This window comes from Scyliorhinus canicula, chromosome 1, assembly GCF_902713615.1.
Source record: "Scyliorhinus canicula chromosome 1, sScyCan1.1, whole genome shotgun sequence".
In the NCBI taxonomy this organism is placed as follows: Eukaryota; Metazoa; Chordata; class Chondrichthyes; order Carcharhiniformes; family Scyliorhinidae; genus Scyliorhinus; species Scyliorhinus canicula.
This window is the reverse complement of record NC_052146.1, coordinates 10,105,481-10,131,365: the sequence shown is the minus strand read 5'-3', so window position 1 is coordinate 10,131,365 and position 25,885 is coordinate 10,105,481. Positions and strand designations below refer to the sequence as shown.

General features: G+C 44.0%; 1 protein-coding gene across 1 annotated transcript in view; it reads right to left on the bottom strand.

Annotated features, from left to right (window-relative positions):
- The window catches only part of ankle2 (ankyrin repeat and LEM domain containing 2), a 61,753-nt gene that overhangs the window by 4,085 nt on the left and 31,783 nt on the right, over positions 1-25,885 (bottom strand). Inside the window, exons 4-11 of the mRNA XM_038807597.1 lie at positions 24,810-25,003; positions 20,729-20,917; positions 19,253-19,375; positions 19,087-19,153; positions 15,945-16,126; positions 11,412-11,509; positions 10,209-10,384; positions 4,399-5,314 (exon numbers count right to left, since the gene is read on the bottom strand). Coding sequence (XP_038663525.1) covers positions 4,399-5,314; positions 10,209-10,384; positions 11,412-11,509; positions 15,945-16,126; positions 19,087-19,153; positions 19,253-19,375; positions 20,729-20,917; positions 24,810-25,003 — 1,945 coding nt within the window. The remainder of the gene's footprint in view (positions 1-4,398; positions 5,315-10,208; positions 10,385-11,411; positions 11,510-15,944; positions 16,127-19,086; positions 19,154-19,252; positions 19,376-20,728; positions 20,918-24,809; positions 25,004-25,885) is intronic.

The following is a 25,885-nucleotide window of genomic DNA, read 5'->3' as shown; positions in this document are numbered from 1 at the left end:
CCACGTAGGTTGATAGGGCTGTTAAGAAGGCGTACGGTGTGTTAGCTTTTATTGGTAGAGGGATTGAGTTTCGGAGCCATGAGGTTATGTTGCAGCTGTACAAAACTCTGGTGCGGCCGCATTTAGAGTATTGCATGCAGTTCTGGTCGCCGCATTACAGGAAGGATGTGGAAGTATTGGAAAGGGTGCAGAGGAGATTTACCAGGTATGGAGGGAAGATCTTATGAGGAAAGGCTGAGGGACTTGAGGCTGTTTTCGTTAGAGAGAAGAAGGTTAAGAGGTGACTTAATAGAGGCATACAAGATGATCAGAGGATTAGATAGGGTGGACAGTGAGAGCCTTTTTCCTCGGATGGTGATGGCTAGCACGAGGGGACATAGCTTTAAATTGAGGGGAGATAGATATAGGACAGATGTCAGAGGTAGGTTCTTTACTCAGAGTAGTAGGGGTGTGGAATGCCCTGCCTGCAACAGTAGTTGCCAACATTAAGGGCATTTAAATGGTCATTGGGTAAACATATGGATGATAGTGGAATAGTGTAGATGGGCTTTAGATTGGTTTCACAGGTCGGCGCAACATCGAGGGCCGAAGGGCCTATACTGCGCTGTAATGTTCTAAAAATTCTAATTCTCTAAAAAACACTCGCATACATACACACACTCGCATAATAATATTTATTGTCACACATAGGCTGATATTAACACTGCAATGAAGTTACTGTGAAAAGCCCCTAGTCACCACATTCCGGCGCCTGTTCGAGTACACAGGGAGAATTCAGAATGTCCAAATCACCTAACAGCACGTCTTTCGGGACTTGTGGGAGGAAACTGGAGCACCCGGAGGAAACCCACGCAGGCACGGGGAGAGCGTGCAGACTCCGCCGGGAATTGAACCTGGGACCCTGGCGCTGTGAAGCCATAGTGCTAACCATTATGCTACTGTGCTGCCAACTACATATGTAGTGCATACATACATATACACATTCACATACATACATATACTCACTTACACATGCATGTACTTATTGATACACATACATGCATGTACTCACTCATACACATACTCACACACATATACATGCATGCTCACTCATATACACATATACCCACTCCTATACATACGTACATTCACTCCTATATACTCATATACACACATATACTCACTCATACACATGCATATACTCACTCCTATATATATTCATATACATACTCACTCACGTATGTATGTATATATATATATATATATATATATATATATGAACATATGTACATAAACTCACTCATATATACTGATATACATATATACTCACTCATATATACCAAATACGTACATAGACTCACTCATATATACCAAATACGTACATAGACTCACTCATATATACCATGTACGTACATAAGGGGCAGCATGGCGGTACAGTGGTTAGCACTGCTGCCTCAGTGCCAGGGATCCAGGTTCAATTCCGGCATCAGGTGACTGTCAGTGTGGAGTTTGCACTTTCTCCCCGTGTCGGTGTGGGTTTCCTCCGGGTGCTCCCGTTTCCTCCCACAGTCCAAAGATGTGCAGGTTAGGTGGATTGCCCTTGCTAAATTGCCCCTTAGCGTCCAAAAGGTTAGGTGGGGTTACTGGGATGGGGTCAGGGCATGGGCCTAGGTAGGGTGCTCTTTCTAAGGGTTGGTGAAGACTCCATGGGTCAAATAGCCTCCTTCTGCACTGTAGGGATTCTATGATATACTCGCCTATGTACATGTCCTCACTCATATAGACTCAAATATGAGCCTATGTACATATACTCACTCGTATGCATACATACATCACTCACATACACTCATGTACATATACACACGTACATATACTCACTCATATACCATATCCATACAAATACTCACATACACGTACATGTACTCATACGTACATGTACTCACTCATATGTGTACATATATGAGTCTATGTAGATATACTGGTATAGACTCATACATATATTCACATACACTCATATGTACATATACTCACCCATATATACTATACGTATATATACTCACTCATATAGACTCACATACGCACGTATGCTCATTCACAAATGCAAGATGGCGCCGGAGCGAGGCGACTCTCTGCAAGCTCTCCCCAACAGATCCACTTTTAACTTAACTTATACTCGTTCTAACCTTTTAAAAATTAATTCTAAAGCTAACATTATTACTAACCTCTCTCTTTACTTTGTATATCTTGTGTTGCCCTATTATGTATTTTCTTGAATTTTGTTTAATTCCCTTTTCTTCCATGTACTGAATGATCTGTTGAGCTGCTCGCAGAAAAATACTTTTCACTGTACCTCGGGTCACGTGACAGTAAACAAATCCAATCAAATCCATCACTCACATACAAACGTATTCTCACTCACACACGTACATATACGCACATGTACGTATACTCACTTATGCACGTATGTATATTCACCTCATATACATGTATACTCACCTCGTACACGTACGTAAACTCACTCATACATACATATACACTCCTACATACTGATACTCAAATACGCGCACACACATATATTCACTCATATACACACATGTATGCACTCAATTTATGTTTTTTTAAAGTTAGACTACCCAATTCTTTATTTCCCCCAATTAAGGGCCAATATGGGCGGCACGGGTAGCACAGTGGTTAGCACTGTTGCTTCATAACTCCAGGGACTTGGGTTCGATTTCCAGCTTGGGTCACTGTCTGTGTGGAGTCTGCACATTCTCCCCGTGTCTGCGGGGGTTTCTTCCGGGTGCTCCGGTTTCCTCCCACAGTCCCAAAAGACGCGCTTGTCAGGTAAATTGGGCATTCTGAATTCTCCCTCACTGTACCTGAAAAGGTGCCGGAATGTTGCGACAAGGAGCTTTTCACAGTAACCTCATTGCAGTGTTAATGTAAGCCTACTTGTGACAATAAAGATTATTATTATTAATTAGTGTGGCCAATCCACCTATCCGGCACATCTTTGAGTTTGTGGGGGTGCAACCCATGCAGACAGAAGGAGAATGTGCAAACTCCACACGGACAGTGAATTGAGCCGCAATTGAACCTGGGTCCTTCGCGCTGTGAGGAAGCAATGCAAACCACGGCTTCACCGTGCTGCCCTCTTATACTCACTCATACACGTCCATCTACTCACTCATACACTACGTCTACTCACTCATACACGTGCGTCTACTCACTCATACACGTGCGTCTACTCACTCATACACGTGCGTCTACTCACTCATACACGTGCGTCTACTCACTCATACACGTGCGTCTACTCACTCATACACGTGCGTCTACTCACTCATACACGTCCGTCTACTCACTCATACACGTGCGTCTACTCACTCATACACGTGCGTCTACTCACTCATACACGTGCGTCTACTCACTCATACACGTGCGTCTACTCACTCATACACGTCCGTCTACTCACTCATACACGTCCGTCTACTCACTCATACACGTCCGTCTACTCACTCATACACGTCCGTCTACTCACTCATACACGTCCGTCTACTCACTCATACACGTCCGTCTACTCACTCATACACGTCCGTCTACTCACTCATACACGTCCGTCTACTCACTCATACACGTCCGTCTACTCACTCATACACGTACATCTACTCACTCATACACGTGCGTCTACTCACTCATACACGTCCGTCTACTCACTCATACACGTCCGTCTACTCACTCATACACGTACATCTACTCACTCATACACGTGCGTCTACTCACTCATACACGTGCGTCTACTCACTCATACACGTACGTCTACTCACTCATACACGTCTATCTACTCACTCATACACGTGCGTCTACTCACTCATACACGTCCGTCTACTCACTCATACATGTCCATCTACTCACTCATACACGTCCGTCTACTCACTCATAGACGTAATTCTGCTCACTCACACACATACGTCTGCTCACTCATACACGTACATCTACTCACTCATACACGTAATTCTGCTCACTCATACACATACGTCTGCTCACTCATACACGCCCATCTACTCACTCATACACGTAATTCTGCTCACTCACACACATACGTCTGCTCACTCATACATGTCCATCTACTCACTCATACATGTCCATCTACTCACTCATACATGTCCGTCTACTCACTCATACACATACATCTACTCACTCATACACATTCATTCATAAATGTACATGTACTTCCTCGTATAGATGCATTGATATTTTCATTAATAGAAGCTAGATTCCTGCATTTTAAAAAAGAAATTTAATAAGTAAGCTGGACTAGTTTGATACTTCAGCTAGATGGGTTGGATCTGCTTCCAGAATATGATCCAGATCTCCCCACCAACAATAATACACATATCCATATAATTATCACCTCCTTACCCAACCAGAAAAATCCCCTTGGTAGATCCTCTTCTTAAAGTCCCTGGGGTGTGCTTGGGAAGGAGCTGCTGTATATCCTCCGGGGATCTGCAGGTGAAGCTCTCCAATTGTCTATTGGACCTTGAGTTCAGCTTGATCTGAGATGCATTTGATTCCTGTGCTGAAAAATGTTCAGAAACCTCCCTCTCCAAAGCAGGAGAACTCTCTGTCCTACAAGCCAAGGTGCTGCTGTGTGCATAGTTCCTCTGGTTTTCCAGTTGTAAAGCTTCTACCTTTGACATGCACAATGACAATAAATCCGAGATATCTTCACTACCTTCTAGCATAGGCTGCTGCTGGTTGGGAGCGAGTAACAGATTCTCATTTTCTGTTTCAGTCAACATATCAGTCTCAATTAGATCAGCCTGATTATAGTGAACATCCTGGTTCTTTGCAGAGTTTTCAGCAGGTACCAATCCCGAAACATTACCGCCCATTAAATCTGCCGTTACTTCACTCGTCTCCGAAAACAAATTTCTCTCTTTGTCATCATGCAACGAAAGCTTTTCAAAATCAGCCATGAGATTAGATACGGGGGACAGGATATCTTCTGACCCGACCCTGGTAAATGAACGGGAACATCGCCCTCCAGGCTTCTCGTTACCGACAGGGGAACAAACTCCATTTAAATTAGGCGATATCTCCATGTCAAGTTTACTTAGATTGTCTGTAGAATCGATAAGATCTGTTGTGTGCTGCACAGGAAGTATATGGCACCCGTTTTCTCCAGTGGCATGAGGGCTATTTCCAGGTGTAACCATGGATCTGCTGACTTTCAATGCAGCATTTTGTCTATTTTTTAATTCTTCTAAACTTATGTCACCATCATCCAAAAAAGCACCAACAGAGATCGAGTTGCAGTATTTACTGGTTTTACCTGCAAGAGAAAATAATACATTCTGATTGCATTTTGCCAGCTTAAAGACGTTAGTTATTATTACTCATCATTATTCCTTTTCCAGAGTGGTACGAGTCGGGACTTGCAACCACATGAAATGGTTGAGCTAAGTAATGTGGACACCTTCAGGGAAAGCCAAGTACTTGAGTAAGAAAGGAGTAGAGTAAAGTGAAGTAGGTGAGAAGAGGTTTGCGTGGGGCATAAACATAAGAACGGATGGTTGGGCTGATTTCTGTGCTGTAAATTCTATGTAATTATAAGATTAACATTCTTCTCCTCTGTTAATTGGTTGACTGTGACCATTCAAACCGTACCATGGAAACTGCCCTGCATGAAGTAGCAGAAGTAAATGAAAGTACTCCCACCGTTCCGGAGTTAACCACTAACAACTCTGAGGGAGTGGTTGAATTGCCCTGGCCGTACTCCTCTTTGCCTGTGTGCAAATGCTTTGAGTCCACAGTGTGCTTTCCCCTGACTAAAGGATGGCAATCTTGCAGTCACAAAAAAATGTCTTGAGATAGTAAACCTTACTTCCGACTATGGCAGAGTAAAACCTTGCATACAAATTCTGATCTCTGTTAATGCTCCAAACCCATTGCAGTAACAATCAGTCCCTTCGAGGGTTGACAAGCAGCCACTGTTGCAAAAACAAAGATTCTGTTCCATAAAACCATAGAATTCCTACAGGCTAATTGGCCCGTCATGTCTGCACGGACCCTCTGAAAGAGTACCCTTGCTGGGCATACTCTGCTGCCCCATAACCTCCACATCTTTTGGACGCTAAGCAGCAATTTAGTATGGCCAATCCACCTATCCTGCACATCTTTGGTGCTGTGGGAGAAAGCCGGAGCACCCAGAGGGAACCCACACAGACACTTGGAGGACGTGCAAACTCCAGTCACCCAAGGCTGTAATCGAACCCGGGTCCCTGGTGCTCTGAGGCAGCAGTGCTAACCACTGTGCCACCATGCCGCCCCTACTAGAACTTGAAAATGTTGTTCTTTGCGATGCAAAACAAGTCTATGTCCACACAAGCAAATTTTTGTTAGATGCTTTAACTATTTATAATGTTCAAAATGAAAAGCGGTTTGGGTATGCAAGTAGCAACTTCTGCATTACGTTGGTATCTTTAACATGGCCAGCTGGTGCCTCATGGGAACTGAACAGGAAACCAATTTCCTGTTCTTTCACAAAAAGGGTTACCTTTTTCTCCTTCAGTACAGTGTACATACTGTATACTACTAGCAACTAGATTCAACCTTTATTTAGGAATCAACGAACGTGTTGAAGGGTGTGAGGATTATTAAAGGTGTTGTACAGTGGGTTCTTTATTAAGCTGGATAATACATAGGCCCTTCTGGAGGCAACATGCTTCCTGGGTATTAGTAAAAGATCTGTATAAATTCAGTCACAACAGCTCTGCCAGTTAAGGTAAAAGCCTAATATTTGATTTATAAAAACATAAGAGCATAAGAACTAGGAGCAGAAGTTGGCCATCTGAGATTAGCACAGTTGCTTCACAGTTCCAGGGTCCCAGGTTTGATTCTCGGCTTGGGTACATGTCTGTGCGGAGTCTGCACGTTCTCTCCGTGTCTGCATGGGTTTCCTCCGGGTGCTCCCGTTTCCTCCCACAGTCCAAAGACGTGCAGGTTAGATGGATTGGCTGTGATAAATTACCCCTTACTGTCCAAAAAGGGTGGTGGGGTTACTGGGTTACTGAGATAGGGTGGAGGTGGGGGCTTGGGTGGCGACCTGATGGGCCAAATGGCCTCCTTCTTCACTGTAAATTCTGTGATTCTATGATCTGTCCCCGCCTGCTCCGCCATTCAATAAGATCATGGCTGATCTTTTCGTGGACTCAGCTCCACTTACCCGCCCGCTCATCATAACCCTTAATTTGATGGAATAAACAACAGATTCACATATAAATCCACAAAAAGCTTAACCAAAATTATGAAATACACAGGCCCTAATTAAATGTTTGTCATTAGCTTTATTTATTGGAATAAAAAATGTCACAGAGTTAACATAATGGAGGGCTCAAAATAACTCAAAAATCTTGTGCAAGAGAGAAAGGGCATTTCCAGCAGGTTTGTGAATAGTAGGAGGGCAGATTTCACTGGAAGAAATGTTTTCACACAGACAACTAGAGCACAAATGGCTAATGCAGTAGAGTTTACATAATTTAAAATGGAACTGGAACAGGGAGAATACAAAGGAACACCGCGTTCGACAAGATGATCCAATTGAAATAGCTGACCTAGCTGCAAGTGCAGAGATGGTGATGTATTTTAGCCACATACACAGATTTAAATAGAAAAACCATCAAGGTGCACAGTTAAATGCACTTCAACAGGAGTTTCGAAGAGCGAGTGGTGAATTGATTGAAGTATATAAGATCCTGTACAGTCCTGACAAGCTGGTTGTGGAAAGGATGTTTCCTCTTGTGAGGAGTCCAGAATTAAGGGGCACTGTTTTAAAATTAGGATTCAACCTTTTAGGACAGAGATGAGAAGAATTCTTCTCTCGAGGGTTCTATAGAATTCCTACAGTGCAGGAAACCATTTAACCCTTTGAGTCTGCACCAACCCTCTGAAAGAGCACCCCATCTCGGCCCACTCCCCCCACCCTATCCCCGTAACCCCACCTAACCTGGGCACCTTCTGACTGGGGGAGGACTCCGGAGCACCTGGAGGAAACCCCACGCAGACACGGGGAGAACGTGGAAATTCCACACAATCACCCAAGGTTGGAATTGAACCTGGTTCCTTGGTGATGAGGCAACAGTGCTCACCACTGTGCCACCGTACCGCCATTGAGAAACTTTGGAATGCTCTGCCTCAGAAGGCAGTGGAGGAGGGGTCATTGAATATTAAACATGGAAATCAAAGGTTATCAGGAGAATCTACCTACCTCCGCCTTAAAGGAATAGATAGGAATGTGGAACTCGAAACATAAATAGATACACCATGATCTTATTGTACGGTGGTGCAGGCTCGAGGGGCCAAATGGTTGCTCCTATTTCATAAATTTGTATGTACATATTTACTTAACAAAACTTTGCAGTCTTTTTCCCTCATTTAAGTTTGGAATTCTGTTATCTAACAGTTGTGAGTAGTACTTAGACTTTATCAGGTGACTACAGATGTTGAGTCCCCAAATGAAATGTCAACCCACCCAATTGCTTTCATAGAATCATCAGAATCCCTACAGTGCAGAAGGAGGCCCTTCGGTCCATCGAGTCTGCACCGACCCTGGGAAAGAGCACCCTACCTATGCTCATACCCCATCCTATCCCATAACTCAGTCACCCCACCTAACCAGTTGGATACTAAGAGGCCATTTATCATGACCAATCCACCTAACCAGCACATCTTTGGACTGTGGGAGGAAACCAGAGCACCAGGAGGAAACCCACGCAGACACGGTGAGAGTCACCCAAAGCTGGAATTGAACCCGGGTCACTGGCACTGTGAGGCAACAAAGAAAATAGAAGGAGGCGGCCATTCGGCCTTCAAGCCTGCTCGACTATTCATAATGATCATGGCTGATCATCAAGTTCTGATCCCAGCTTCCCCCCCATATCCCTTGATCCCTGTAGTCCCAAGAACTACATCTAATTCCTTCTTGAAATTAACAACGTTTTGGCCGCAACTACTTTCTGTCGTCATGAATTCCACAGATTCACCACCCCCTGGGTGAAGAAATTTCTCCTCACCTCAGTCCTAAAAGGTTTACCCCTTATCCTCAAACTATGACCCCTAGTTCTGGACTCCCCACCATCAGGAACATTCTTTCTGAATCTACTCTATCTAATCCTGTCAGAATTTTGTAAGTTTCTATGAGATCCCCTCTCACTCTTCTAAACTCCAATGAATCTAATCCTAACCGATTCAATTTTTCCCCAAAGACAATCCCGCCACCCCAGGAATCACCCTGGTAAACCTTCGCTGCACTCCCTCCATAGCAAGAACATCCTTCCTCAGATAAGGAGACAAAAACTGCACACAATACTCCAGGTGTGGGGCTGCACGGTAGCGCAGTGGTTAGCACTTCTGCCTCACGCCGCCGAGGAGCCGGGTTCGATCCCGGCCCCGGGTCACTGTCCGTGTGGAGTTTGCACATTCTCCCTGTGTCTCTGTGGGTCTCACCCCCACAACCTAAAGATGTGCAGGCTAGGTGGATTGGCCACGCTAAATTACCCTTTAATTGGAAAAAATTAATTGGGTACTCTAAATTTATTTTTAAAAAGTAACAAAAAAAAAGAATACTCTAGGTGTAGCCTCACCAATGCCCGATACAACTGCAGTAAAACATCTCTATTCCTTTACTCAAATCCTCTCGCTGTGAAGGCCAACAAAACTTTTGCCTCTTTACCGCCTGCTGTACCTGCGTGCTTACTTTCAGCGACTGATGTTCGCTTTCCTCTGCTGGCCTTGAACAGTTATTTACATTGTGTTCAAGATCCTCCATCCACACAATAGTGCTGCTGCTTCCATGATGCCAAGTGCAATTAACCACATTTGGATTTCTAATTAACCCCATGCAGCTCGTGATTAATGTATTGCTTGGGGCTGGTTTAGCTCACTGGGCTAAATCGCTGGCTTTTAAAGCAGACCCAGGTAGGCCAGCGGCACGGTTCAATTCCCGCACCAGCCTCCCGAACAGGCGGCGGAATGTGGCGATTAGGGGCTTTTCACAGTAACTTCATTGAAGCCTACTTATGACAATAAGCGATTTTCATTTATTTCATTTCATTTACTTTTTAAGTGTAGGTACTCGTGTGGAAGAGTGGCATTAGTACAAGGATAACGGACAGAATGGCCTCTTTTTGTGAAGAATTTCCATGATTTTAGGTCACTTTTAAACTTACCACTTGGAGGGCTTTTGAATTGCTTGCAGATATACATGTCTCCACCTTCCTGTTCAGCTTTTTGACTCAGATATTCTTCTATTTTTCTGATTCCTTCTGGTGCAGCAAGATCAATAAAACAACTAAGAAATTCCCAGTACTCAGCCCATGGATGCCCCATTCCATGAGCTAAATCCCTGAAATAAAAATTATTATGTTACACCTGTACTTACTGAAGACAATGCAAGAGATTTAAAAATCCTCTTGGTGAAACTTTTAATATTTCTATAGTTGAAGTATATGCAAGTTTTACTACTATTTAAATAAATGATACTTATTGGGACTAAAATAAGTTGTAAATGTGGCATACACAAATTATGCAGGTTGTCTAAAGATGTAACACATGCATAAATGATACTATCCTGCACCTCACTGGGAGTATGTCACAGTAACTATTCCATTTTATCATGTGCATAATCTCTGCTGTGAGCTTTGAGCTAGTTAACAGGCTGGACCTCATTGAACAACAGTTTCCTTCCTCTATTCCCATATGAATGTACTGACTCCAGTTTAGATTGAGCTGAATTGGCGGCAGGGATGGCCACGTGGCTAAGACAGAAGCTATCAGTGGTCTATTCAACTGTCAAGGAAATCACAATACAGTCTGATAGTAATGACCACAGCACAGTGATGACCACAAATGAGGCAGTTTAGTACACTGGGCTAAATCGCTGGCTTTGAAAGCAGACCAAGGCAGGCCAGCACCACGGTTCGATTCCCGTAACAGCCTCCCCGGACAGGCGCCGGAATGTGGCGACTAGGGGCTTTTCACAGTAACTTAATTGAAGCCTACTCGTGACAATAAGCGATTTTCATTTTCATTTTTCATTTCATGTGTAGCCTACAGCAAGAAATCAATCAGGTCAGGGCGCCATGACTAAACCTTTCCTTCTCTGGCTCGAGAAGCACTCAAATCAAAGTCAACTATGTCAACATAACTGGTCAGTAACCATAGATCCTTCAGAGCTGCAATAAAAGCAAAATACTGCAGATGCTAGAAATCTGAAATAGAAACAGAAAATGCTGGGAAAACTCAGCAGGTCTAGCAGCATCTGTGGAGAGGGGAAACAGTTATCATTTCGAGTCTGTCTGGCACTTCTGGTGTTATGCAGCTCTATTTATGGTGTGCCCTTTTTATACTTTGGTTGTGTTGTTTTACCCTACCTTCCAACTCTCTCATAGCCTCGTTCAGCATCCGCCTTTTTAAATTCGCTTGCCTTCTCTCGGGATGGGGTTTTCCATACTCTTCGAAATTCCTCTGCCTGAATCGAAACAAGAAAACAACTGACTGCAATACAAATAAACTATATCTACGCCAATTTTTTAAAAAATCGATAAAGACATCAGTGCTATATATATGTATATAAAGTAGGTTTGATATGCTGCTCCCATATACCTGTGACATTTCTTCTGGGATTAGAGAGAGAGGGAAACAGGGAAACAACTGACTACAGGGCAGTGATCTGGCTAAAAGAGCTCAACTGGACAAAAATGGTCCCACAGCTTAACATATCTCCCCATTATGTACACATCTCCTGATGATCCTTTGAATGTTTGTTCACTTTAATTAAGTTGTGGTAACTGGTGTTAGATAGTGAAAAGTAAAAGCTTCATAATATGATGAATTGAGGAAATTGCCATATTTTATATTTTCTTGCAGTAATGTTGAGATGCATAGAGTGACTGCACAGAAACTGAGAGGAGGAGGAATCTCTTCAGCCAGAAGTTGGTGAATCTGTGGAACTCTTTGTCGCAGTAAGTTATGGAGGCCACATCACTGAGTGTCTTTAAGACAAGATGGATACGTTCTTGCTTAATAAGAGGATCAAGAACCCCTTGGGGAGAAGGCAGGAGAATGGGGTTGAGAAACGTATCAGCCATGATTGAATAGCTGGGCACACCCGATGGGCCAAATGGCCTAATTTTGCTGCTATGTCTTATGGTGATTAATGTATCGTAAAAGTGGGGTAATCATTGATCTGCAGGTGAAATGTTCTGCGAATAGATCTTAAGAGTCATTTATTTATTTACAGATTGCTAGCTAATGGAATACTGTTACTGTTTGAAGGGTAATTTATGAGGGGTATTGTCTTTGGTCCTGACTAAACAAGTCAAGAGACATCTTGTAAGAAGAGACAAAAGAATGCTCATGCTTTGGTGCACATTGATAGTTAATGGGAGGAGCCAGGTCTGTCTGAAAAGTCAGCTGGAACTCCCGAGTTCTGACAACTCACAGAGGTGTTTCAGTTTGGTTCTGAAAGGTTCTCTCTCCAAAGATTCTGCACAGAGAAAAGCAAGTAGAAACCGGAGTAAATTGGATTTGTTTATTGTCAAATGTACCGAGGTACACAGTGAATAGTATTGTTCTGCGTATTGTTCTCAGACAGATCATTCCATACATGAAAATAAAATACATAGGGCAAACATAAAATACACGATGTAAATACACAGACACAGGCATTGGGTGAAGCATACAGAAGTGTAATACTACTCAGTAGAGAAGATATGTGAAGAGATAACAGGTAGCTCTGGAAATAGTGGATCCATTGGTGGTCATCTTCCAGGATTCTATAGACTCTGGAACTGTCCCTGAGATTGGAGGGTAGCTCACGTCACTCCGATATTCAAAACGGGAGGTAGAGAGAAAGCAGGGAATTATAGACCAGTAAGCCGAACATCGGTAGTGGGGAAAATGCTTGAATCCATTATCAAGGACTTCATAGCTAAACATTTAGAAAGCAGTGGCAGGATCAGTCAGAGTCAGCATGGATTCATGAAGGGAAAATCATGCTTGGCAAATCTGTTGGAATTCTTTGAAGAGGTAACCAGTACAGTCGATAAGGGGGAGCCAGTCGATGTGATATATTTGGACTTTCAGAAAGCGTTTAACAGTCCCGCATACGAGATTATTGAGCAAAATTAAATCGCATGGAATTGGGGGAAGTGTATTGAGGTGGATAGAAAACTGGTTGGCAGAGAGGAAACAAAGATTAGGGATTAATGGGTCCTTTTCAAATTGGCAGGCAGTAACCAGTGGGGTACTACAGGGATCGGTGCTGGGACCCTAGCTATTCACAATATATATTAATGATTTGGATGAGGGAACAAAATGTGACATCTCAAAGTTTGCAGATGATACCAAATTAGGTGGGAGGATGAATTGTGACGAGGATGCAGGGATCCTATAGCAAGATCTGGACAGGTTGGGCGAGTGGGCAAACCAATGGCAGATGCAGTATAATTAGGATAAGTTTGAAGTTATTCATTTTGGAAGCAAAACCAGGAAGGCAGATTATTACCTGAATGGTTGTAAATTGGGTGGGGGGAGTGTGCAGCGGGACCTGGGTGTCCTTGTGCACCATCCGCTGAAGGTAAGCATGCAGGAGCAGCAGGCGGTAAAGAAGGCTAATGGTATGTTGGCCTTCATTGTGAGAGGTTTCGAGTATAGAAGCAGGGATGTGTTGCTGCAATTGTACAGGGCCTTGGTTAGACCACAACTGGAGTATTGTGCAGTTTTGGTCTCCTTCTCTGAGGAAGAATGTTCTTGCTCTCGAGGGAGTGCAGAGAAGGCTTACCAGACTGATTCCAAGGATGGCGGGATTGTTATATGAGGAGAGATCGACTAGGTTGGGATTGTTCTCGCTGGAGTTCAGAAGAATGAGGAGGGTCTCATAGAGACTTATAAAATTTTAACGGGACTAGACAGGGTAGATGCAGGGAAGATGTTACCAATGATGGGCCTGTCCAGAATCAGGAGTAACAGTCTGAAGATTCAGGGTAACCATTTCGGACAGAGATAAGGAGACATTTCTTCACACAAAGAGTGGTGAGCCTGTGGAATTCATTACCACAGGAAGTAGTTGATGCTAAAACTTTGAATATATTCAAGAGGCGGCTAGACATAGCACTTGGGGAGAATGGGATCAAAGGCTATGTGGAGAAAGCAGGATTAGAGGGCAGCACGGTGGCACAGTGGGTTAGCACTGCGGGTTAGCACTGCGGCCTCACGGCGCCAAGGTCCCAGGTTCGATCCTGGCTCTGGGTCACTGTCAGTGTGGAGTTTGCACATTCTCCCCGTATTTGCATGGGTTTTGCCCCCACAACCCAAAAATGTGCAAGCTAGGTGGATTGGCCGCGATAAAATTGCCCCTTAATTGGAAAAAAAATGAATTGGGTATTGTAAATTTATTTTTAAAGGTAAGCAGGATTAGGCTATTGAGTTGGATGATCAGCCATGATCGTGATGAATGGCGGAGCAGGCTCGAAGGGCCAAAAGGCCTCTTCCTGCTCCTATCTTCTATGTATCAGATCAGTCCATAAGAGGGTCGTTTAGGAGTCTGGTAACAGCGGGGAAGAATTAACTTTATTCATTTTTAGAATAAATTTAGAGTACCCAATTTTTTTTCCCCCCAAGGGACAATTTAGTGTGACCAATCCACCAACCCTGGACATGTTTTTGGGTTGTGGGGGTGAGACCCACGTAGACACGGGGAGAATGTGCAAACTCCACACAGACAGTGACCCGGGGCCGGGATCGAACCCAGTTCTTCGGCTCTGAGGCAGAAGTGCTAACCACTGCCCTACTGTGCTGTCCGTTTGTTAACTTTATTCACGAGTGTTATTTGAACTATACTGATTTGCTTAATTGGGTTTTTCTCTTTTACTTAATAACTGCTGTAACTTAACTGTAAAGCTATTTCTCTGTAGTTAATGTGATTAATTCTGTATTTAAATTAAAATTTGCTTGCACATTTAAGATACCTATGGGTCAGTGCTATCACTCCTGTGGGGCAGTAACAATCCCTTACAGTTTTACTAATTGAGAATAGCTGGATTCTCGTCCAGGATCCTAACAATAATAATTGAGTAAATTCAGCTCCATTTGATGACTTTCTCATTAACTTCAAAAATTTTTGGGAAATTCTTTGGAAACTTAAAAACTGTTAAGTCTCTCCTCAAACAATTTTTTTCAGTTCTGATGTAAGACCGTCAACCTGAAACATAGTTCAATTTCTCCTTCCACAGATGCTGTTAGACCTGCTGAGGAGTTTTGTTTTTGTTGTCTAATAATACTGCCCTTTCCGGTCATTCATTCAGCTGCTTTCCAGTCATAATATAATACTTATTAGTGGAGATGCAGGGAGGCATTCGGCCAACAATCAGTACAATACAAAAATAATTAATTGCCAATGATCACAGAGCACCAGAAGGATGGTTCATTTTGTAGGGCAATCTCACAGGGAGATGGAATAATGATTTCTGTCAAAAAGCTTTGGATTAACATAGATCTATTAAAGCTCAAGAGTCTGTACACATTTCTAAGACACACCTTTAAGGATACAAACAAAGAGGAGTAAGTAAGTCTTTCAGCACCTCAAGCCGCTCCACCATTTAATAAGATCATGGCTGATCTGATAACGTCAAATCTGCAACCCCTCTCTCCCCATCAGCCCTTTGCTTACCAAGAATCTATCCACATCAGCCTTTAAAACATTCAAAGACTCTGTTTCCATCACCTTTGCAGGACGTGAGTTCTAAAAGCTCATAGCACTGGGTGGAAAAAGTTCACCTCATCTCAGGTTTTAAAATAATGTTACGAGATAAGTACCATCAGAATAGTTGCGCCATATGAACATATTTTATTGAATTATTGTGTATTTGAATGCGAGAAATTCATTTTTTAAAAGGAAAACTTACCTTGGATGGAGACATGGGTCCTGCAAATGCTCTAACTTCCATAACTGGGTCCTTGGGATTTCCGGAATGCCTGGGTAAGGATGTACAGTACAGCTTAGCGGACTGATCAGGTGACCAGGGAGAACCAATGACAGCTGGGCACGAGTTGTCAGTATCTCTTAGCAATGGTACATAATATCGATCTGAAACAGAATATTAGCAGTTCAGTTCTGGCATCAGTGACTATTTCATGTTTCATAACAGAGCAACCTAAAACAAAACAAGACACTTAATAGGTAGGAGGCAGCCAACATAATAGCACAGCTAAAATTGGGTAATAGAAGAAGCAGTTAGATAAATGATGGTCTTTATCCCAAATATTCCAGATCATCAGTATCGCGTATCGTTAGGCAGCAATGAAGTCACATTAGCAAGTTATTCTGTTTTGAAAGAAAGCAGTTCTACAAATTGGAGCATAATTTGAGTTGGATTAGAGATTATATAATTTGTATGAACTAGTCTCGAAATGCTGAGACGTGCAAAATAGATCTTTCCAAGGTGGAATTTGCAGAATTAGCACCATCTTCTGGAGACATCAGTACAACCAGATAATATGCACCATTTGTTGAGAGTTCCCATGTCTTCTGGTCCTAAACACGACAGGGGAACAACTCTCAAGTTATTTGCGAGAAGGTACATCTCACACACTGTCTCTAGTTGAAACAGTGTGAATATATATATATCCTAACTGGAACTAAGTATATTTAGCAATCATTTGAAAGTGAGGAAATACTGTTAACTGGGGATGCTTTCCAGAGAGTAATGTGTCACGAGGATTCTTTCTTCCTCCATAGACATTGCACAGAAGCAGAGTTGACAGGGGCGGCACGGTGGCGCAGTGGTTAGCACTGCTGCATATGGCACTGAGGACCCGGTTCGATCCCAGCCCCGGGTTGCTGTTCGGCTGGAGTTTGCACATTCTTCCCGTGTCTGCATGGGTCTCACACCCAGTAAAGCTGTCTGATTTTGACTACATAGAATCCTGCCTAACAAGTCGCCCACAAGCTGGATAATTTTCCTTGTGCCTTCGGCTGGGAACTGTTATTGGCTTATTTCCGTCAACTCTGCTCTTTTTTAATTAATGGGCAATTTAGCTTGGCCAATCCACCTACACTGCACATTTGTTTTTAATAAATTTAGAGTACCCAATTATTTTTTTCAATTAAGGGGCAATTTAGTGTGGCCAATCCACCTAACCTGCACCTCTTTGGGTTGTGGGGGTGAAACCCACGCCGACACGGGGAGAATGTGCAAACTCCACATGGACAGTGACCCAGGGCCGGGATTCGAACCCGGGTTCTCAGCGCCGTAGTTCCAGTGCTAATCACTGCGCCACATGCCGCTCTACACTGCACACATTTTTAGAGCGGGTGAGCCACTCATCAAGATTACCACCCAGGTTCTAAAGCTGAAAATTAACCCCTTAGTTTCTCTCTCTCTCTTAGCAAACTCCTTTCACCAAAACTAAACAAACAGCTTGAATCCTTCAATGCACACTGCATCCATTAGATCAGTGTTTCACAAACGTTTTTCCATGGCCCCATTTTTACCAATCAGCCGAACTTCGCGACCCACGCCAGCCGACCTCCGTGACTCATGCCACCCGAAGTTCATGACCACCATTTTCGCTTACCTTTAATGCGACAGGTGAGCCTGTTTGGTACTCACTTGCTTTGTCATTCAATGTTAAGTTTGTTAATGGGTTGTTCTGTTTATCAGAGTTCCTGAGCTCACACTAGCACTCCCATGTCCTGCCGTTGGCTCTCCTACGAAGCTCTCTCCAGCACGTTCAGTTGTGAGATCCAGGCCTGTTTGCGTCTCTGGCCCTCTCTTCCTTCGACCAAAAAGATGCATCTTCAGTTCTTCACGCGTCCTGTTGCTTGCTTGCAACTACAAAACGGAGGAAGCTCTCCTCAGTAATTTCGAGGCCCACAGTTTGCGAAGTCAGTGTACCAGGCGCGTGACCTGTTCCCTGCCGCCGCTTCTGGCGAGAAAACTAATCGATTTAAAAAAGAATCTGCTCCTGGAACAGCACGCTGACGTACTGAAGAGGCAGTCTGCCCCGCTGGGCTCCAGGCCTGCGAACTGATATATCTGGCTGAGGAGGCGATATGCGCAGGTCGGCTGGTGTTCTTGAAAGCCAGTCACGGCCGTTGGGCTCTTGTTCCCGCGATCGAGAATGCTGTGACCGATCGCACCACGAACCTCCTGACACCCGCCCACGACCCACCCGAGAATCGCGACTCTGTTTGAAAATGACTGCATTAGGTGCTGCCATGCCAAAACAAAATGCACTTTTGCTGCAGTAAAAATATACAATGGGGTAAATTTTCCAGTCCTACCCGCTGCAGGAATCATCGCAGGCAGGACAGGCAATTTGCCAGCCTATCGTCACCTGACGTCAAATGGGAATTTCCAGTCTAGGGGCAGGTGCAACCGGAAAATCCCACCCAATGTCATCACATTTATAAAACTAAATGTAAATATTTTGAAAAATCCCCTAGTTGCCACATTTCGGCACCTGTTCGGGTACAGAGGGAGAATTCAGAATGTCCAATTTACCGAACAGCACATCTTTCAGGACTTGTGGGAGGAAACCGGAGCACCCGGAGGAAACCCACGCAGACACGGGGAGAACGTGCAGACTCCGCAGACAATGGCTCAAGCCGGGAATTGAACCTGGGACCCTGGTGCTGTGAAGCAACAGTGCTAACCACTGTGTTGCCATGCCGCCAAAAAATCTGCCAAATGGTAATCTGCGTTAAAGAGAAAGGAATACTTTTTGTTCAACACACTCCCACTTTATTCTGTTTGAAAATATAGTTAGAAGTACGTACATCGCTGTTAGACATAAATACTGTGAGGGCCTCACAAAGCATTGCCATTTTGGGGCTCCATCAATCCTCTGTTGCTCCAGTGACAAAGGGTCTTGCAAGTCTCCCATAACACCTCTAATCATTTTAATGAGCCATTTCCTCAGACTAGCCTGAGTTTTGATCAAGAGCCATTCACAGACACAAAGAATGCAGCAGCATAATATCGTAATTATAGTGTACAGGCATAGCACCCATTTCATTAAATCTTTAGTCCCAAAGCGACTAACCTTGTAAATATTCTCTGATATTTTCCTTTAGTTCCTCGGATTTATTTTTACTCCTTTCACAGATAACCTGTGGAAATAAAAACAAACTAGCAACCATATTTATTTTGCTTGTAAAGGAAGCTTAAATTTAGCATAATTTAGGGTAAAAATGATACTGAAAGCGTACCTCCATAGGAGTTAGGTCATACTTGTTCTTGGAAACTTTGCTGGTATCAGGATGCGAGCACAATACGTTAACCATCTCTGCATGTCCAAATTTACAAGCAAAGTGTAATGGCGTGTCAAAACCCTGAAAGTAAAGGTAATGGATTTTGGAGAAGCTTTGATGCATCAGATGTTTTCTAAATTTTTAAAACTCTAACATGGCAGACCAGGGCATCTACTTTCATTTTATAAGATCTCACGTTTCTAGATTACAGAGTACACAAGGTCGTGGATTTTAAGTAGGGTTTTAGTAGTGCTTTGATGATTATTAGAGCACTAAAAGAAAATCTTTCCGTCAAAAGATTAAATTATCTTTTTTTTGCATTTGCTCACAGGGTTGTATCAGCACTGTCAAGGCTGCATTTATGGTTCCTCCCAAGCTGCAGAGAGGTGGTGGTGGCTTGACTTCTCCTTCAATTGCTGCATTCCTAGTGGCTCTGGTGCTCGTAAAGTGGTGTTAGGGTGTGAATCCCATGACAATGAGGAGTACACAGTGGTGTATGTCCAACTTTGCAGGATGGCACATGGAGGGGGACTTGTATGATGTGGGCAATTTTAACATGTTTAATGTACTACACAAATGCAAGTTGTTCACACAACCAAGTTTCTCTGCTAGCTACAAATAGTTTGTCGACAGCCATCGACTAGAACACATGAACATACATGCAGACTGACATACAGGCCGACTTTTAAAAAATATATTCTTTCATGTGCGCATTTGTTGCCTTTGAACCGAGTGCCTTGGTGGGCCATTTCAGAGGCTAGTTAAGAGTCAACCACATTACTGTGGGTCTGGAGTCACAAGTAGACAGATTTCCTTCCCTAAAGGACATTAGTAAACCAGATGGGTTCACCATTAGAGTGACTAGATTTTATTAATTGAAATCAATTTAATTAATTGAAGCTGCCATGGTGGGATTTGAGCAGGGTGGGATTTGAGCACCCCATAGCATTAGCCTAGTCCTCTGGATTACTAGTATAGTGACATTATCACCAAGCCACCAGCTCCCCCAACTGCTATTGCTTATGTTACCCCAGCAATAGCAGATAGCTCGTTCCCAGTATAATCACCACCATCATGGTAAAATATTGAAATATGCCCTTCAACTAGATGTACTAACTCCAGCATTTGGAAAGACAACCTATTTTCTGTGCACTACAGATATTTCTGTATTGGCACTGATGACATTTTGAGTTTCCAACAGTAATAACTAGATTTAGGTCCTTTTAAGGTTAGACTGCTTATAGAGATTTGGACATCTGTTTCAATATTTGAAGGCAGCACTGTCAACGCCCAAACTCACAGTCAGATAATATGTGAATAATGGTCTGCTTCAGGGGTCATCTTTCATTGCGGGCAATACCTGTATGTTATAGGCTTTTCAGAGACAACATAAGTCACATTAATGTTCACTGCAGGTAAAAATGTAATACCAACCATTTTATCAGGCGTGTTGAGATAAAGGTCAACTATATATTTGATGCGTTTCTGCAGCATAACTTCATTATCATCTGGATACATCAGCCGCATAAATGCAGGGTTCTCCAATGTGTCCAGTAGAAGTTGGCAAATTTGAGGCTGGTTCTCTTTAGCAGCGACATGCACACCATTGTACCGACATCCTTCCTGCAGTTTATACACATAATATATCTTACACCTCTGAGGAAATGTATCGTCTTATCCTCTATCTTATAGCTGTTACCCTTCAGGTTTCCTCCCTTGTTCCATGCTCCCTTGCAGAGGCAGTAGGTAGGAGACTTCATTTCAAAATTCCATCAAAAAACTGGATAACAAGATACCAGGAAGTTAAGGGCAATCCTATGGATCCAGCTATGTACAAATTTGACATCTGAATGCCCCCATCTCTGAAACTTTCAAAATAAAAACTCAAACCCTTCTGGGTTTCCACGTCATTGAAAACTGATGTGTGTCCCCACATTCCCCCCGATATAAACTCAAGTGTAACATCACTGTAATATCATACAATCTTCCCACTGTCCATAAAAGGGATTCAAAATGTCTGTAATCTAGATCAGAACCATCATAAACATGACAAGTATGAGTAAGTTAAGATTGTGTGCATTAGAATAATAGGGAGACAGATTGCTTGGTGCCAATGGCAGGAGCTATCAAGCCAGCATGGGTCAGCTGACTCTCGGAAGCGCAGTGAGCAGGGTGAGCAGGTGTTAAGCTGGAGCTTGACTTGGGGGATTTGGGGGGGGGGGGGGGGGGGGTTGGAAGCCCCCCTCCACGTTGATCACATGGAACGTTAGAGGACTGAATGGGCCAGTCAAGAAGGCTTGCGTGTTCGCGCATTTGAGGGAGCTGAAAGCGGACATGGCAATGCTACAAGAGACACACCTAAAGGTTACAGACCAGACGAGATTGAGGAAGGGGTGGGTTAGCCAAGTGTTCCACTCAGGACTGGACTCAACATATGCTCCAAATTGGGACGACGTGGTATTTATGAGGTGGGTGTTAGGTAAGATCTTCTTTTTTTTTAATATATATTTAGTGTACCCAATTCATTTTTTTCCAATTAAGGGACAATTTAGTGTGGCCAATCCACCTAGCCTGCACATTTTTGGGTTGTGGGGGCACAACCCACGCAAACACGGGGAGAATGTGCAAACTCCACACGGACAGTGACCCAGAGCCGGGATCGAACCTGGGACCTCAGCGCCGTGAGGCTACAGGGCTAACCCACTGCGCCACCATGCTGCCCTGGGGTGTTAGGTAAGATCCCAGACTTAGTGTCACATAACCTGATCATGGGCGGGGACTTCAATACAATCCGGAAATGGACCGGTCGAAATCCAGGACAGGGAGACGACCGGCTGCGGCAAAGGAATTGAAAGATTTTATGGAACAGATGGGGGGAGTAGACCCATGGAGGTTTGCACGGCCGAGGACGAAGGAATTTTCCTTTTTTTCACAAGGTATACTCCCGCATCAACATTTTTGTTCTGAGCAGGGTGCTAATACTGAAGGTGGTGGATACCGAGCACTCGGCAATCGCAGTGTCGGATCATGCCCCACACTGGGTGGATCTACGGGTTAGTATGGAGAGAGGGTAACGCCCGCTGTGGAGACTGGATGTGGGGTTGCTACCAGACGAAGCGGTCTGTGGGCGGGTTAACAAGTCCATCCAGAACTACCTGGAAACAAATGATACGGTGGAGGTCTCTGCAGCGACGGTCTGGGAAGCTTTGGAGGCAGTAGCCAGAGGGGAACTAATCGCGATACAGGCCCACAGAGAAAAGGTGGAAAGGGCTGAGAGGGACAGGTTAGTTGAGGAGATACTCCAGGTAGACAGGAGATACTCGGAGGCCCCAGACGCAGGGCTACTGAGGGAGCGACGGGGGCTACAGGCAGAGTTTGGGCTGTTGACCACAGGGAAAACTGTGGAACAGTTGAGGAAGGTAAGCGGGGGGGGGGATCTAGGAGTACGGGGAAAAGGCAAGCAGAATGTTGACGCACCAGCTCAGGAAGGGAGAAGGGGCCAGGGAGATAGGTAAAGTAAAGAGTAGACACTGTAATACTGTCCTGGACCCAGTGGGGGTGAACGGGGTGTTTAAGGAGTTCTACAGTAAATCATGAGTCGGAACCCCCGGCTGGGGTGGAGGGGATGAGGCAGTTTTTGGATCAGTTGACGTTCCCTTGGGTGGAGGAGGACCTGGTGGAAGGGCTGGGAAACCCAGTTGAGATTGAGGAAATAATCAAGGGGCTGGAGGGCATGCAGCCGGGCAAGGCCCCGGGGAAGTAATGTGAATCTTGAGGGAATTTGGCAATTTTTTGGGGTATAAACTGGACATGGGGAAAAGCGAGATGTTTGCAATCCAGGCAAGATGACAGAAGAGACTGCGTGAGAGGTGCTGCTTAGAATGGTAGGGAAGAGCTTTCGATATCTGGGAATCCAGGTGGCCTGGGAATGGGAGGTACTGCACAAGTTAAACCTATCCCGGTTGGTAGAACAAATGGAAGGGGATTTCAAGAGATGGGACATGCTCCCGCTATCACTGGGGAGGGTACAGACTGTGAAAATGACGGTCCTCCCAGATTTCTGTTTGTCTTTCAGTGCCTCCCCATCTTCATCCCCAAGGCCTTTTTCAAGCGAGTGAATAAGATTATTATGGCTTTGTGTGGGCGGGTAAAACCCCATGAGTGAAGAAAGTGTTGCTGGAGCGCAATCGTGGGGAGGGTGGGTTGGCGCTGCCAAGCTTCTGCAATTACTACTGGGAGACTAATATAGCCATGATTAGGAAGTGGGGAGGGGTCGGCATGGGAGCGGATGGAGACGGCTTCATGTAAAGACACCAGTTAGGGAGCACTGATAACGGCACAACTTCCGTTCTCACCGGCCCGATACTCCACAAGTCCGGTGGTGGTGGCAGTTCTGAGAATCTGGGAGCAATGGAGGACGAGCTAGGAGGAGAGATAGAGGTGGGTCTATGAGCGGATGCCCTAAGCAGGGTGAATACCTCCTCATCATGTGCCAGGCTGAGCCTGATACAATTTAAGATAATCCACCGGGCACACATGACAGCGGTTCGGATGAGTAAGTTCTTCAGAGAGCAATGTCCACAGTGCTATAAACACGGGTGGTGCCGAGTCCGGAGGTGGCAATCTTTGGAGTGTCGGAAGATCCGGGAGTTCAGAGGGCGAAAGAGGCCGACGTCTTGGTCTTTGCCTCCCTGGTAGCCTGGAGACGGATCTTGTTAATGTGGAGGGACGTGAAGATTGGGCTGGGGGAGGGAAATGTTTATATTACCATGTTGTGTCATTGTTTATGTTACGGTTATAAAAAATTTTCAAATACATCAATAAAATATTTTTAAAAAAAGATCGTGTAAATTAGGACAGGAAACTCAGTAAATGGGTAATTCAGGAATGGGGCGTGGGCAGTAGGGGACATTGTTTTTCAGGTTTTTTTGCATGTGTCGGCCCACACGGTTGTTCAAGAAACGTTAATGTGTTAAACTGTGAAAATTCAATAAAATATTTTCAATAAAAAGGCTTCAATAAAATATTTTCTAAAAGAAAAGATTGTGTGCATTATTTAGCAATTCCTAAGAAACAGAAGACTCCTATTCTATCTTCTGCTGTTCGGCATGCTTACCTGGTCTGGCTAAACATTTGCCAACGTTAACAGACCAGTGAGTATTAGCAAGCAACCATTGAATGAAATATTGAATCACAAGGGCCAAAGCAAGTCAACGCAAGCTATTCCCAGTGAAATCCACACAAACCATAAAATGTTGACATCACCCACAAAATCAAAGTCAGCAAAGTGTCTGCAGAATACAGGCAGCTTTCATTCTCAATTCCAGGCCCAATGTAGTGTCAGGCTAGTGCTTCCACTGCACAAACTTTGTTCTTTTTATTTGAGCCCATCCCAGTGTTTCATGCTCTTTGTTTATGAAGCTGGAGGTAATTTTCTGCAGTATTCAAACTACTCAACGATAGGATGTGTACTAACGCATTATAGTTCCAGGAACAAAATATTGACTCCCCAAACCTGTAAAACGGTAGGGTTATCTCCAGATCCGATTAGATAACGTGGATTACTCCACACAAGGTCAAGAAACGCAATCTTGTCTCCCCTTTCAATGGCCTTCCGTAGTTTAGATGTTAAGTCTTGCGAGCGTGGGCTTTTAAAACTGTTGGCTCGCTCCCTGTTGGTGCTTTCTACTTCCAGTGAACTTACGCCATCTGGCAAAAAAATGCAAGTAATAAATGCATGAGTTTGATGGAAGAAAAAGTAAATTTTATTGTTACTTACAGCTCAGAAGGAGGCCATTTGGCCCATCGTGTCTGCACCGGCTCCCAAAAGAGCTACCTAGCTAATCCCATTCCCCAGCCCTATCTCGGTGTCCCTCTATAAATTCATTACTTTCAAATATATATCCAGCTCTCTTTTGAAACCTATGGAATCCACCTCCACCACTCTCCCAGGCAGCACATTCCAAACCCTAATAATGCTGAGTAAAGACATTTCTCCTCATCTCACTCCTAACTCTTTTGCTGACCGTCTTGAAATTGTGACCCCCCTAGTCACTGACATACCAACTAGTAGAAACAGAATATCCTCCTTTTTCCTGTCAAAATTGTTCAGGATTTTGAACACCTCAGTAAGGTCACCTCTTCTCTGCTCCAAGGAGAACAAGCCCAATTTCTCCAATCTTTCCTTGTATCTAAAATTCCTCATTCCTGGTATCATTCCAGTAAATCTCCTCTGCACTCTCTCCAGGGCTTTAACATCCTTCTTCAAATACGGTGCCCAGAACTGAACACAATGTTCCAAATGTGGTCTGACCAATGATTTGTAGAGGTGCAGCATCACTTCCTTGCTTTTATACTCTGTGCCTCTATTTATAAACCCAAGGATGCTGTAGGCCTGAACAACTGTTTCAACTTGCCTGGCCACCTTCAAAGAATTATGCACCTGAACCCCAAGGTCCCTCTGCTCCTGTACTCCCCTCAAAGTTGTACCATTGAGCCTGTATTGTCTCCCCATGTTTCTTCTATCAAAATGCAGTGCCTCACATTTCGCTGCATTGAAGTTTATCTGCCAGGTGTCTGCCCATTTGGCCA